This window comes from Gallinula chloropus (assembly GCF_964237585.1).
Source record: "Gallinula chloropus genome assembly, chromosome: 16".
NCBI classification, from domain to species: Eukaryota; Metazoa; Chordata; class Aves; order Gruiformes; family Rallidae; genus Gallinula; species Gallinula chloropus.
This window is the reverse complement of record NC_140101.1, coordinates 15,475,925-15,490,361: the sequence shown is the minus strand read 5'-3', so window position 1 is coordinate 15,490,361 and position 14,437 is coordinate 15,475,925. Positions and strand designations below refer to the sequence as shown.

Here is a 14,437-nt window from a genome sequence, read left to right as displayed (position 1 = left end):
CCCAGCCCCACAAAGCCCCAGCCCCATGAAGCCCCAGCCCCACAGAGCCCCAGCCCCATGGAGTCCCAGTCCCACAAAGCCCCAGCCCCATGAAGCCCCAGCCCCACAGAGCCCCAGCCCCATGGAGTCCCAGTCCCACGGAGTCCCAGCCCCATGGAGTCCCAGCCCCATGGAGCCCCAGCCCCACAGAGCCCCAGCCCCATGGAGCCCCTGCCCCATGGATCAGGGCTGTGCTGCTGAGCCTGCCGAGCACCCGGCGCAGCTGAAGGAACTTGGCTCCTTCTCCTTTCCCATCCCACCATCACTGTTGCTGTGCCTGTGGGGCACGGCAAAGGGACAGAACTATGATGTGCAATATGGGGAGGAAAACACCACAGGGACATCCTCCTGCCCCCCCCATCCCCTCCATGTCTGCCTTTACAGCACCCTGAGAGAAACCCCTTCCCAAGCAGATTGGGTGTGGGCAGAAGGATGCTTTCTGGGCACTTCCCAGCAGCTCCATGAAGCTGGCCCAGGTCTCACCGCTCCTCCACATCCCCCTGGCTTCCCTGAGAGGGTGTTCAGGCCATGATTGTTGTACCTGAGACACAGCCCCACCACCCCCAGCCATCTTCCCATCACCACAACAGCCCTGTCACTGCAGCATAGCACATGGACATTGACACCCATCATGTCCCCTGGGATCACAAGGACCTGCTGGGCGAGATGACAGACAGATGGACAGCACAGCGTGAGGGGGAAGGGCTGTGTGAGTTACATGGCCAGGTCCTCACCACAGTCAGAGGATCAGAGCATCTCTAAGGTTGGAAAAGATCTCCAAGATCATTAAGTCCAACAGTCTGTCCAGCACCACCCTGCCCACTAACCCATGTCCTGGTGCCCCATGGCTACAGGTCTCTTGAACCCCTCCAGGGATGGTGACCCCACCACCTCCCTGGGCAGCCTGGCCCAACACCTGACCACTCTTTTGGTGAAGAAATTGCTCCTAATCTCCAATCCAAACCTCCCCTGGCGTGACCAAGCTCTGAGGCCCCTTGAAGGCCCCAGGCAGGAGAGCTGTCCTAGCTGCTCAGCCCTGGCAGCCCAGCACAGGGGTAGGAGAGGCAGAGCCCCAGTCCTGCCCCACGGCCCAAGGGCCACTGTGGCACCCCCACAGCAGGCTCAGACAGCCCTGCCCACGGTCACTGGGGGGGAGGGATGAGTCATGGTGTGAAGGCCACTTGTGCATGGTGTGGGTGGAGCAGAGCAGCAATTTCTTCCCCAGGAGATGAGATTATTTGCAGAAGTCCTTTTTATGTATTTCTCCTTAGGGAGCAGGGCGATTAGCTGCTCCTCAGCTCCTCCACACCCAGGGCTGCTACATGTGGGATGGGGACACCCACCGTTCCCCCCGCTGTGCTGGGCAGTTGCACTGCCAGCCAGCACCCAGAGCTCCTCCTGGGACTGATGTGACACTGGGGGGGGGTCAGAGCTCGGCCACCCAGCCCCAGCCTTCAGCCACAAGCTGCTGCTGTCTGCACCCCCAGCCCCACCACAGTCCCACGCCTGTGCTGTGCATCTTGGCACTACCAACCACCCCACTGGCTGCGGCGGACACCCGGGTACCAGCCTTGCCCCAGCTGGATGATGCTTCCTTGCCTGGTACCAGGGGTCAAGGACAGACAAATGGACATGGCCCAAGGCACTTGCTGGAAGGGCTGTTGGAAGCAGTGCTGCCCTCTGGGAAGGGGCCCAACTCACGCTGTGCCTAACACTGCACTGAAATATTAGTGCTGGCTCTGGTCAGCACCCCAGCACGGAGGGCAGGACTCCTGCAGGGAGCATCTTCAGGCCCTGGCTCTGCTGTGAGAGAACAGAAAGCCTGACAGATGTTGGCCAGGCAGGATCAGAAGGAAAGCAGAAGTGTTCCAGGAAAGGTGACCTCAAGGAAAAGCTCCTCCTGCTGTCCTCCACACCACCTCTCCTTGCTTCCAAGGACACAGGGAGAAGGATTTTTTTTCCCTGAAGCCTTCACAGCACATGTCATCTGCTTCGAGTGGCAGAAGGGTGCAGGGGAGCATGGATGCCCCCCCATATGCTAACAGGGGGTGCTCACCCCATGGGAGACTGCACACCTCAGACCCAGCATGGCCACCAGCCCATGGGACAGATGGGATGCTCTTGCATCCATCTCCACAGCACATAGAGGTACCGGGTGCTGCCCCGCAGGCAGCTCACTCCTTACGTGGGTGTTCCTCTCCAGCCAGGCAGCTCAGGAGCACGACAAGCCACAGGGGATGGGGAAGGGATGTCCCTGCAGCTCTGCCCAGCAGCACAGGCTCCCAGCCACTCCTCATCCTGCTGTCCTTCAGGGGAAATCCTGCTACTAAAAGTAACCTTCCTACCAGCACCTTACATCTGGTTACTGCCAGGTGATGGTTGGGGCACTTGCTGGAGACCTGGGTGCTCCCACGGGCACCCACATGTCTCCACACTCAGCCTGCAGAGACCATCCATCCATCCACCCATTCCCTGGGGCTGGACACCCCCAGGTGCTTCCCTGGGAAGTCCTGCTCGAGGGGACATGCTGCCATCTGCCTGTGCACCTCGCAGCCTGCGGCACAGCCACACACGGGCTGAGCAGTGCTCGCAGCCCTGACTGAGCTCTTCATGGCTTGGATCCCCGGCACAGGGGAGGGAGGAAGAGGCAGAGGAGTTCTTCCTCTGACCCTCCTCCCCAGCCCTCCAGCTCTATCAGATTTTGCTGTCCTCATCATACCAGCCACAGCCTGTTTGCTCCCCCACATCACTTGGCCAGCTACCCATCCTTCCCACCACACCCCTCATCTTACTCAAATGTCTCCCAAAAGTTGTCTTCCTGACAAATCCAAGCCAGCATTCCCATTTCCATGCCCATTACTGACACATCAGATGACAGCAGCTACCATGCACACAGGGGAAGCCCTTTGGAGCACACCACTGCTCTCCCCCTGCTAAGTCTGGGGGGGTTTAACCAACATGCTGCTCTCATGGAGATCCCACCCTGTGTTTTCTTGGACCCAACAGGGCTGCTGGTGCCACACAGGGACTCCAAAGTTCAGAGGGTGTGATACTTCCAGCACCATCTCAGCCCAGCCCATGGCCCACCAGGTCCTCAGCCCCATGTATCTCACCTGCCCAGCAGCCTGCTCAGCAGCTCTGTCACACCTCCAATGAGCCACATCTTGACAAGTCTAATTGCTGCCCCCATTAGTAGCAGAACAGCTCAGGCAGAGCATCCATCCCTGCCTGTGACCCTGCTGGCCATACAGGACAGGTTAATCATAGGATGGTTTGGGTAGGGAGGGACCCCAGAGCCCCCTAGTGCCCCCCTGCCACAGGCAGGGACACCCCCCAGCCCAGGGTGCCCCAAGCCCCATCCAACCTGGCCCTGAACCCTGCCAGGTATCCCGGGGCAGCCCCAGCTTCTCTGGGCACCCTGTGCCAGGGCCTCCCCCCTCCCCAGGAAGGATTTCTGCCTCCCAGCCCCTCTCCATCCCCCTCCTGCAGCTGAAGGCCATTCCCCTGGGCCTGGCCCTCCCTGCCCTGGGCACCAGCCCCTCTCCAGCTCTCCTGGAGCCCCTCGAGGGCCGGGAAGGGGCTGGGAGCTCTCCCCAGGAGCAGCCTTCTCTCCTCTGGGCCGAGCCAGCCCAGCTCTCCCAGTCTGGCTCCAGAGCAGAGGGGCTTCAGCCCTCCCATCATCTCCAAGACTGCTGGGGACTGGCTCCCACAGCTCCGTGTCCCCCTTGTCCTGGGGACCCCTGAGCTGGAGGCAGCGCTGCCGGGGGGTCTGTGTCCCAGAGCGGAGCAGAGGGGCAGGATCCCCCTTTCCCAGCCCTGCTGGGGGTGCAGCCCAGGACATGGGGGGCTTTCTGGGCTTTTCATCAATCAAACCCCCCAAGTCCTCCTCAGGGCTGCTCTCCATCTGCTCCCCTCCCAGGCTGTCATTGTACATGGGGCTGCCCTGACCCCGTGCAGAACCTGGCACGTGGCCGTGTTGAACTTCATGTGGCTGGAGCAGTCCCACCTCTCCAGCCTGGAGGACACAGTGGATCCTGCACATCAGGGGTGTCCCTGTCAGCACGCTACAGTGTTTCTGCTATGAAGTGTTGTGAGAGGAAGAGGTTCCTGTCCAGTCCTGGCCACCCCCACACCAAGCAGGACCAGCTCGTGGGCAGCAGGTTCCTTGGGTACTCCTCCACCCACTCATCTCCATCCCCTTTGGGAAGCAACCAGGCCAGGGAGACAGGAATGCCATGCAGAGCTCTCCACAGCATTTCCCTGTGAATTCCCAGCAGAATCAGGAGAGGCTGGGATGAGGAGCAAGGGAGAAATCGGTGGGGTGGTGAGGAGGAGAAAGGGCTTTGAAACCCAAGGTGGGTAGACAGCAGCTGTCAGGCAGCAGCTGAGCAGCAGATCCTGTTCCCCAGCCCTTCCCTCACCATCACTAACTGCAGGACAGGGCCGTATGATTACAGACATCCACGGGACACCCAACACCTCAGGCTCACTTCTCCTCACTGCATGGAGCACTTTACACCTCCTTTGCACACTTTACACCTCTTTTACACAACATTTGCTGTGCATTCAGAGGATGGGGAGCTGGCTGCAGACCCAGAGCCCTTTCTACCAGGGCAGGAACAGAGGCTGGAGCCCTCCCATCACCCATTGTGTGAGAAGAGGGAGAGAGAAGGATCTGAGGGGCACTGGCAGTAGTCAGGGGAAGATACAGGGCTGTTACCTGAGGTCCCAAACCCACCCAGCTGCACGATGCACACGTTGGTAGCTCAGCGTCCTGTGCATCCACACACCTACAACTTCACACACACAAACTGGCCAGCCAGCTCTGAGGGACTGGTGGCACTGGTAAAGCCAGCCAGAAGGTGCTTTCATTAAGTGTGACCTGAGGGGAACATGGTAAAAGAGAAAAAAAAATTGGTTTCCTGCTGCCACAGAACAAACCTGCTGTTTCCTTTCAGCCCTGGAGCACGGGAAGGCTGATGGAGAGAAGCCACATTAGAACTGGACCAGGACCCCTGACATGAGAAGAGAAGGTGTCTGGTCTTTTGAAGCAGTGATAAATGGTTTGTCCCTGAAGAAGCAACAGAAGAGGCAGAAAATTGAAATCAAAGGCAACATTTTCTTTGGGAGTTTAAAAGAATCTTGGCAGGGAATGGGAGATAATAGGGAGGGTGGAACATTTTCTGGCTAATGCAGGGGAGCTCTTGACCTGCCTGCTTCTGCTGAAGAATAACGTGAGTGAGAGCCCCAGAAGGAACATTAGATCACACTGGTTACTGCTCTCATTAAGAAAATAAGTCCATTAATTGAACATCCTTGGGCAGTGTGAACTTCCAGCAAGGAAGAGCATGCACAGCCCTCCCCAGTGAACTCCTGCTGAGGACATGAAGCCCTCAACAGCCCCGGGTGGCCACACACCACAGCTGGGGGACACCTCTAGCAGGCCCCTACTGAGCTGCACATGGAAGGTCTGTCAGAAGTCTGTGAAGCTCACAGCAACACTCAGTGGCCTCTCAAGTGACGCTTCTTTTGTGGCCTGAGGTGGCTGTTTGAAAAGTGAAACAGCAAGACCACTGGGCAAGAGGCTGTGCTTGGCACCCATGGGAGAACCGAGCCCATGGGACACCCAGCTGCCTCCACTGCCCGGCTGCCAGGGATCTGCCAGCTCATCCCTGCCAGCTCATCCCTGCCCTGTCACCTCCTGCCCAGACATCTGCCAGGGATTCACTTCAGGTTCAGGGTCTGTGAGTCTCTCAGATGCAGTAAGGCACGTGTGGTGCGAGCAGGCAGCCCCGTGGCAGGACCTGGGCTGTGCCCCCCAGCCCTGCCTGCACCCACAAGATGAGGTGCTCAGGGATCTGGTTTAGCACAGGGCAGGAATGGTTGGACTCGATGATCTTAAAGGGCTTTTCCAACCTCGTTATTCTGTGATGAGGCAGCACTCCCCGGGATAACTGCCTGATACAAACAATGCCTTGGACTGATGGAGTAATCCCTCTCTCACTAGTCGCCCTCTCCAGCCAGGCATGAATATTCACCACTGATGCTGGGTGCTTAGAACCTGAGGATGGATCAAGAAAACAAAGTTGTAATTTCTGCCTGTGTGCTACATGAACAACATCCGATGCCAAACCTGTGGAGATGGAGCCACCCAGAGGTCTTTCTCCTTCACTGAAAACCCCTTCTCTGCAGACGAGCAGCTTCCTCAACCCAGACAAATGTTAAGGGCAACGTTGGTTCTAAAACACATGCTGAAGCCCGTGCTCCTGCCAGCAATACTCTCCTCACAGAGACCTTCCCAGGAAAGCAGAGCAAGTGGCCCCTGCCTCCCAGAACACTAAAGGTATTTTTAGGGGAAGCTGTAAAAACTCACATCATTAACAGGACCACTCCTGACACATTAACTCAAAAGCTTAGTAGCAAGTTAGTCCTCTTGCTTAGTTGGGAGCAACTTTTTTAGCAGTGAGGGAAGAGTCCCCTGAGTAACTAACTGTCCGGCTACAGAATTAGCCTGGGGGCTCCAATGTAGGCTACTGAAAAATAATTAATGGGATCTCTTGGTATTTAAACAGACAGATTCATCAAGAGGAAAAAAAGAAAGAAGGAAAAAAAAAAATACAACCAAGCCAGAGAGACCCACAGGAGTGCACAGGGCAGATTCCCAAGTTAATTCGTGGCCCTTGGAGATCCTGTCCCAACAGACACAGCCACCTCTGCTCTTGTTTGAGTGCAAAAATAATCCCAAATTCTGTCCAGACAAAAAAAACAGCTCTTGGTTCATGCAGCATCTGATGCCTCCAAAGCAAGGACAAAACTGAGAGGGAACTCTGCTTCCAAACCTGGCTTTTTCAGCCCTGTCACCCTGACATTCCTCCTTTCCAGACCTGGGCACCAGAGCATGGGAGACCTCAGCTACACCTGGGTTAAGCCTTCTGGGATGCTGCCTGCTCCTCCCCACGCCCCCAGCTGCAGGGGGTCAGGGCTTTTTCAATACAATCATTTCTTCCATTTTAAATTTTTAAATATTCTTTTAGAAATACCTTTAAATATGGAACTCGCCACCTGCCTTAAAGTGCAAATATAAAACTCAGCACAGAAGAACGCTGCCCTCTCCTCCTCAGGGGTCAGAGCTGGGCAGGGCAAGCGACTTTTGCTTTTAAGAATCAAGTGCTGAACTAAATCAAACACGTCTAAAGCTGCCTTGGGGGAAGGGGAAAAGGGGAAAAGAAAGGAAAAAGGTGCTGAAACCTGCAGCACAGGACAAAACTCCTGGCAAGTCCCAGGCGAACATAGGCCTGACCCTAGGCCCAGCGCAGCCAAGAGCTGCTCTCCCCTGCTCCCTGCCCATCGCCTCCCCACTCCTGGCACCTTTCACCCCTCTTTCTTTACAAATAAATCAATTAAATTGGTTTAATGATTGTGGTGGGATGAGACAGAATTTTTACAGGCAAAGAGCCAATCAGTGAATCGCAAAGGGACATGGGAGGAGGTGCTGGCCCCTTCCTCGCAGCAGGCCTCTCCTTGCCTGGGAGCTGTGGGAGGACACCTGGGCCACAAAGTCCTTCCGAAGGGATGCAAAGGGTTAATGAAAAGTACCTTTGGGAAACCAGCTGCAGCTGGAATGTCACAGGAGCCCTGAACAAACACCACTGTTCACATACTAACAAGAAAGCTGTGGGTAAGGTTTAGTTGAGCAGAAGAAAGGCCTGGAGGAGGAAACTTTGTAGATAAGCAGAGCCCTGAGGAGGAGCTTTGCAGTTACACAGAGGAGGAATTCTTGCATAATTGAATGTGCATGTGGAAGCTGGGCCCTCCTGATCGTTAATGAACTGAAGATGTGATGGGATGAAGCTGCAACACTTGAGGAAGACAAGGATGAGGGAGAGCACCCACCCCTCAACTCAAATGAGCTGAGAAGTGTAAATACCATAAAAGTAAAAAAGAAGGTGGGAGCCCCAGTTCCTGGAATATCTATGAGTATGTATTAGATTACCCAGAAATTTGTTGACTATGTATGCAATGTTTATGTGTAAACACGCTGCACCTACAGCTCCGGGTGCCTTAGGAGGAAGGATCCCCTGAGCACCCAGATCCCCTGAGCACCCAGCGCTACAGTAAAGGATACCTGCTTAACAGGTACATGGACTATGAGTGTTAAGGGAATTACCACGTTTCACTTCCCAGAGTGGACAAAACATGCAAGCTTCAGGGGTCTGAAGTCTGGGAATCCTCTCTGTGCTGCAGCTCGGCATCCCAGGTGATCCTAGGCAGGACATGGGAGCTGTGCCTGCCAGGCCACGGACACAGCCACAGCCCTCCTCTCCTGAGGGCTGCATGTGATGAAACGTTACCCCCCTTGTCATTTCCTTCTCCCTCTCACCTCTTGCCTGGCTCACGTTGGGACCTGGCACCTGTGCCACGAGGAGCACAAGCACAGCCCGTTCGTTTCCAAGGCCCAGAGCTGAGGAGGCCAAGTGCTCAGGCATCACAGCTCTGAGGAGCTCAGCTCTGCTGAAGTGGGCAAGGCACAGACCTGGCACCTCGCTGCTCAGGCTGCAGCTGCGTGACCCACTTCTGCTGCGCCCTGGCACCAGCTCCTTCCTCCCAAAAACACAAAGCCCCTGGAGCAAGCTGCATCACACCCACCGAGGCAGGCAGGGCAGGAGTAGGACCAACATGTCCAAAGCAGCAGCCTGCCTGTATAGATTTTTCCTCCCATTGATTAACCCATTTGGAATGTGTTTATTTGTAGCAGGGCTGCCTTGCAGCTCGTTTATGCTCTCTTAACGAGGCCCCAGCACAGCAGTTGCATCCTGGGCATTAATTACAGGCTTCCTGTACAGAGCATCCTCCCACCCAGGATCTGGCTCCACTCGGGTGGTTTGGCCACCACTTTCCCCATGGAACAGGCTCTGGCAGTGCCCAACCCCAGCCCTGGTCTGCCCAGCAGCCCCCAGCCCACAGCAGGACAGGAGGCAGGAGCAGAAACAGGCGTGAAGGAGCTGACCACATCGAGAAGGAATGGCCATCCCCAGCACACCCCTTTTATAGTAACAGGGCTGCAGAGTAAGTCAGAGCTTCCTTGGACAATGAACAGCGATTCCAGGGGAAGGTTCTTTCCTTTTTCAGAGAAAGGGCTCAAGATGTTCCATTGCATCGTTTGCCATATCCCAGGAGCTCGGTGCCAGCCGCTCCATCTGCGGCAGCTGGCGTGGTCTGTGCCCAGCTGTCAAAGCAGCAGCAGAAATAAACGGTGCTCCAAACAAAGGTGGTGTGTGTCTAAGAGACCCCAAAAAAATCTCTCACTCCTATCAGTTGTTTGAGGCACAAATAGATGTCAAGCATTTCTAGACTGGCAAAAATAAGGGTACAATATTAACAAATGCTAGAAAAGCCTAATAAAACCAGGAAAAGACCTGAACTGGAACAGGATGCACATAGAAAGGCTCAGGTTACCATCCAAAAGCACTGAGCACATAACCAAAAATTCAACCTACTGCTCCACAGCAGCAGGAGAGCACCAAGAGTTGCTGGTTCAAGTAAGAGTTAACCCTGAGCTCCTGTCAGATTTGAAGCCACGGCACAAGCTGCACAGCACCACTGATCGCTCCCCACAGCTGCCCCACCGGCTCCCTTTCAGCTTCAGTTTGCATTTAGAGGACAAGAACACCTCTACACAGCGGGGTGACATCTAAGGCTCCAGGAGCCTGCTGCTGTTGCAGGGCTGTGACGGGAGCTGGAGCATCCCGGAGACAGCTGCCACACAAAACCAGTTGGAGCTGCAGACCTACACTGGGGATGTTCGTCAGCGACGCAACAGTCACTGGCAGCCATCCACCTGAAAGACAGAAGTGCTCTGTCTGCTCTTCTGGCAGCTGGGGAGGAGGTGATGGAAGGGCAAAGGAAGCTGGGTGAGCTCGCAGAGCCGTTTCTCTTCCCAGTTAAAAAGGGGTGGGATGGGATGGGATGGGATGGGAAGGCAGCTCTCTGTGGTGTCAGAGCCACATTCCACACCTCTGAATTTGTGGAGAGGGTGAAACAAGCAGCAGCTCTCTGGTGTGGTGCAGGACAACATGAAGACCCTGTACAGGCTGAATGTCACCGTGCCTTGAAACTCTGGTTTGGCTGTTACTGTGCCTGAGAGGACAAGGATGCAACAGCAGCTCTCAGGGTTGGACACACACACACTGAGCAGCGTGCAGTGCATCATCGGGGGTCTCCCACAGCCAGCTCACACCACTGCTGATCTGCAAGGGATAGAGCTCACCCAGAGGCAGGCAGGGCCCGTGCTCTGGTGGGGCTGCAGTGGAAGCTTGTCACAGGACAGGAAGGATGCCAGTCTGCCCCCCTGGCACCACGCTGGCAGCCGGAGAGCTCTGCGCAGCAGCAGGAGGCCGGTGGAGCTCACGTGTCAGAGCCGCTCTGCAAGGCACTGAACGCTGCTCCTTGTGGCCCTAATCCAGTGCTGAATCAGCACTGCACACACACATCATGCATTGCACTTCCTTAGCACACAGGCATGAGTATTTACATACACATGCAGTCTCTCTTTGGCTTTCAGAGCAAAAAGGGGAGTGTTACCACAGCCACAGCTGGCCTAAGGCTATATAAGGCCAAGAAAATATTCCTTCCACCACACGTTACCACTTCCCCTCATATACCCTCCTTCCAGCTGGGACTAACATCACTCTTTTCCCTCCCAAAATTTATAACCTCCCCTTGCAGAGATCCAACATACATTGCTTTGTATTTGCTGGCTTCCCTTTTCCCTCAAAGCATTCCATGGATTCGTGTAACAGGGCTGAATCCCCAACACCTGAACCTGCATTTAGCTGAAAGCTTTGCATCTCATAAAGGGTTTGTGTCCCCAGAGACCTGCTTCTCCCCACCTGTTTTGCAGGTCTGGTAAGAGGTATTCCTTCTCCCTATGACAACTTTGCAAAAAGACCCCAAAAAAAGCCCCAAACCCATAGAAGTACAATTATATCCTCTGCTCTCTGTTGCTAAAGTGTAGTTCCATACTTTTGAGTTACATCTCAAACCAATTAACTGGAAGTTAACAGAGCCACAGTCAATGGGAGGAGCAGGAGAGGTGCCAGGACAGCCTGCAAAGCCCTGCCAGCCTGCTTGGCACCCATGAAGCCCCGTTGCTCCCCCCTTCCAGGCAGGCAGGTCCCCAGGCTCCCCTCGCTCCTGCCACCAGCGACAGGTGTTCTGCTTCAAAGCAACAGAACCAGCATCAGGCTGGTGTGAAGAGTCAACACACTGAAAAGGCTGGGACTGCTCACTGCTGCCAAGACAGCGCTGCCTATGGAGACAGGACAGGGGGAGCAGAAAGAATCACAGACTCACAGAGCTGAAGGGTGGGAAGGGACCTCCAGAGCCCATGGGGTCCAACCCCCCTGCCAAAGCAGGGTCCCTAGGACAGGGCACACAGGTTGGTGGCCAGACAGGGCTGGAATCTCTCCAGAGAAGGAGACTCCACACACCCTGGGCAGCCTGTCCCAGGGCTCCCTCACCCTCACCAGGAAGAAGTTCTTCCCCAGATTGGTGGGGAACTCCCTGTGCTCCAACTTGAGCCCATCGCCCCTTGTCCTGTCCCCACAGACACTGAGAAGGGGCTGCCCATGTCCCCCTGTGCCCCACCCTTCAGCTATTGATAATCATTGATCAGATCCCCTCTCAGGCTCCCTCTCTCCAGGCTGAACAGCCCCAGCTCACTCAGCCTTTCCTCAGAGGGGAGATGCTCCAGCCCCTTAATCCCCTCTGTAGCCCTGTGCTGGACCCTCCAGGAGACCCCTGGCTTTTTTGTACCAGGGAGCCCAGAACTGGACACAATAAAGGGCCCTAAGAAACACCTCACGGGTGCCAAGGATGAGAAAGCATGGCAAGAAAGATTTAAAACCAAAACACTTGCAATATCAGAGTAATATTCCCTAAGGGCCTGTAGTCACCAGGGAGTGCATTTACATCTACATCAGACAAGCTGAGAGAGCAGAGTAATGGAGCAGGGAGCCCTTGAGGAAAGGGAGGAGATGGGACCAGGCAGTGGACAGCTGAGGGCTGTGGGGAGTTCCTGATTATCTGGAAACACCTCAACACATACCTGCTTCCTGGAACACTTGGCACTTTGTGACTAGGAGCTGTCCTTGGATGTCACAGGCACCACTGTGCTGGTACTTCTGGGGACACCCCAATGAGAAGAGAAGGCAGCATCACTGTAGCATCAGATTTGGCCAAATAACTAACAACTATTTGTACAGGTGTTTCCTGTAGGCAAGGCTCTCTTGAGATTTATTGTGAACTATGACAGACTAACAAACAGTGTCACTGTTCAACATGCATACAGACAAGTTCCTGAAGGAGCCCAACAGCCAGGAAAGCAACAAGTCAGTGGTAGGACTAAGTCCCTGTGCAGCTCTGAGTGAGCACCACAGGGCTTCTCAGCCTGCCTGTGGGAATGGGGAGAAAGAAGACACTGGCACCAGGGAAAACATGTAAGATTTTGAATTACAACAAACCAGGATCCAGCTCAGGTGGAAGTTTGATCTTTTATCTCATGCTGGCTCTCTTCTCCAAGACCTGGGCGACTGACTACTGTCCAATAACTCTATTTCTTGGTACCAAACCAAGAACTTTCTTTTACACCAGGCTAAAGAGAGGGCCAGCAGTAAATACAAAAGGCTTTAGCAGAACGTGGGGAACAAGATACCTCAGTACTGGGGGTATGAAGTGGGAGGAGTTTTGCTGCAGCTCCAAGTCCTCCTCCAGAAGCCATCATGGCACTAAGTCACAGCACGCAGCGTGAGCATCCAGCACGGTGCTGAACCAGCTGAGGCTGCATCCCTGGGATGCACACCCAGGGAGAGCAGGAGTTCTCCAGTCACACCCTGTGCTCCAGCTGGCCAGAGCTGCAAGAAGCAGTCATGCAGGCTTCACACTCCTGGCACAGAGGGATGGAGGGACCAGGGGTGCAGGAGAACTCAGGAAAAAACCCAAGGTGTCCTAAGTAGGTGTGTGACAGCACTCAGACTGCTCTGGTAGTTCTGGTCTCCTCGTAAAGGCAGGAACCTCCCTGGGTTCTCCACATCTGCTTCTATGGCAGAAAGAGGAGTAAGCTTCAGAAACAGACTTGGGGAAGCTGGATGAGGTTGGAGATGTGCAGGAAGACTTGTTTGAGGAAAGCTGGTTGTTTCTAAGCAAGCACGTTGCTTAGTCCACCTGCACAGCCTCGGGAAGCTCCACCACCACAGGAGCGCAGTCCTCAGGCTCTGCCTCGAAGTCCCACTTGAATTTCTTGGTTAGGTGAGCCTTGAATTTTTCAGCCTTTTTCCTTAGGGTGTCATCAACAGCAGCACTGCAGGTGCAGGAGAAGAACACCTGGAAGGACAGAGCAGAGGTGGGTAAGAGCTCAGGCACAGCTCGAGCCGGGCATCGCTCTCCTACAGGCACGTCAGCAACAGGCTCCGCTGGGAAAAGGTTTTGGGTTAGGACACTGGTAAGGGAGCTGCCACCCTGGACCCCACTCCAGGTTTGGGGCTACCTGAACACAGCCTCCACTCCTCTCACTCCACAGCACATGCATCCTGCTCCAGTCAGCCTGGGAAATATCTGCAGCAAGGCAGTGACTTTGTTTCAAGCAGGAGTTAATATGTAATTACAGGTGTCCTGTGGAACTCTGAATGACTCTGACCTGTGAGGGGAGGAGGATGTGAGGGGGGGGGAAGATGTGAGGGGGGGGAAGATGTGAAGGGGGGAAGATGTGAAGGGGGGAAGATGTGAGGGGGGGAAGATGTGAGGGGGGGAAGATGTGAGGGGGGGAAGATGTGAGGGGGGAAGAGGGGGAGATGAGGAGGTATAGAGGGGGGGAAAGAGGGGGGGGAAAGAGGGGGGGGAAAGAGAGGGGGGGGAAAGAGGGGGGGGAAAGAGGGGGGGGAAAGAGAGGGGGGGAAAGAGAGGGGGGGAAAGAGAGGGGGGGAAAGAGAGGGGGGAAAGAGAGGGGGGGAAAGAGAGGGGGAAAGAGGGGGGGGGAAAGAGAGGGGGGGAAAGAGAGGGGGGGAAAGAGAGGGGGGGAAAGAGAGGGGGGAAAGAGAGGGGGGGAAAGAGAGGGGGGGAAAGAGAGGGGGGGAAAGAGAGGGGGGGAAAGAGAGGGGGGAAAGAGAGGGGGGGAAAGAGAGGGGGGAAAGAGAGGGGGGAAAGAGAGGGGGGGAAAGAGAGGGGGGGAAAGAGAGGGGGGGAAAGAGAGGGGGGGAAAGAGAGGGGGGGAAAGAGAGGGGGGAAAGAGAGGGGGGGAAAGAGAGGGGGGGAAAGAGAGGGGGGGAAAGAGAGGGGGGAAAGAGAGGGGGGGAAAGAGAGGGGGGAAAGAGAGGGGGGGAAAGAGAGGGGGGAAAGAGAATAC

The 14,437-nt window shown here is 55.4% G+C and overlaps 1 protein-coding gene across 1 annotated transcript in view; it reads right to left on the bottom strand.

The window, feature by feature from the left end:
• Nucleotides 1–12,329: 12,329 nt before the first annotated feature.
• Nucleotides 12,330–14,437, bottom strand: part of AAR2 (AAR2 splicing factor) — a gene marked incomplete at its 5' end in the record, with an annotated part of 7,826 nt that continues 5,718 nt past the window's right edge. The window contains one exon of the mRNA XM_084271670.1: nt 12,330–13,419. Coding sequence (XP_084127796.1) covers nt 13,252–13,419 — 168 coding nt within the window. The 3' untranslated portion in view covers nt 12,330–13,251. The remainder of the gene's footprint in view (nt 13,420–14,437) is intronic.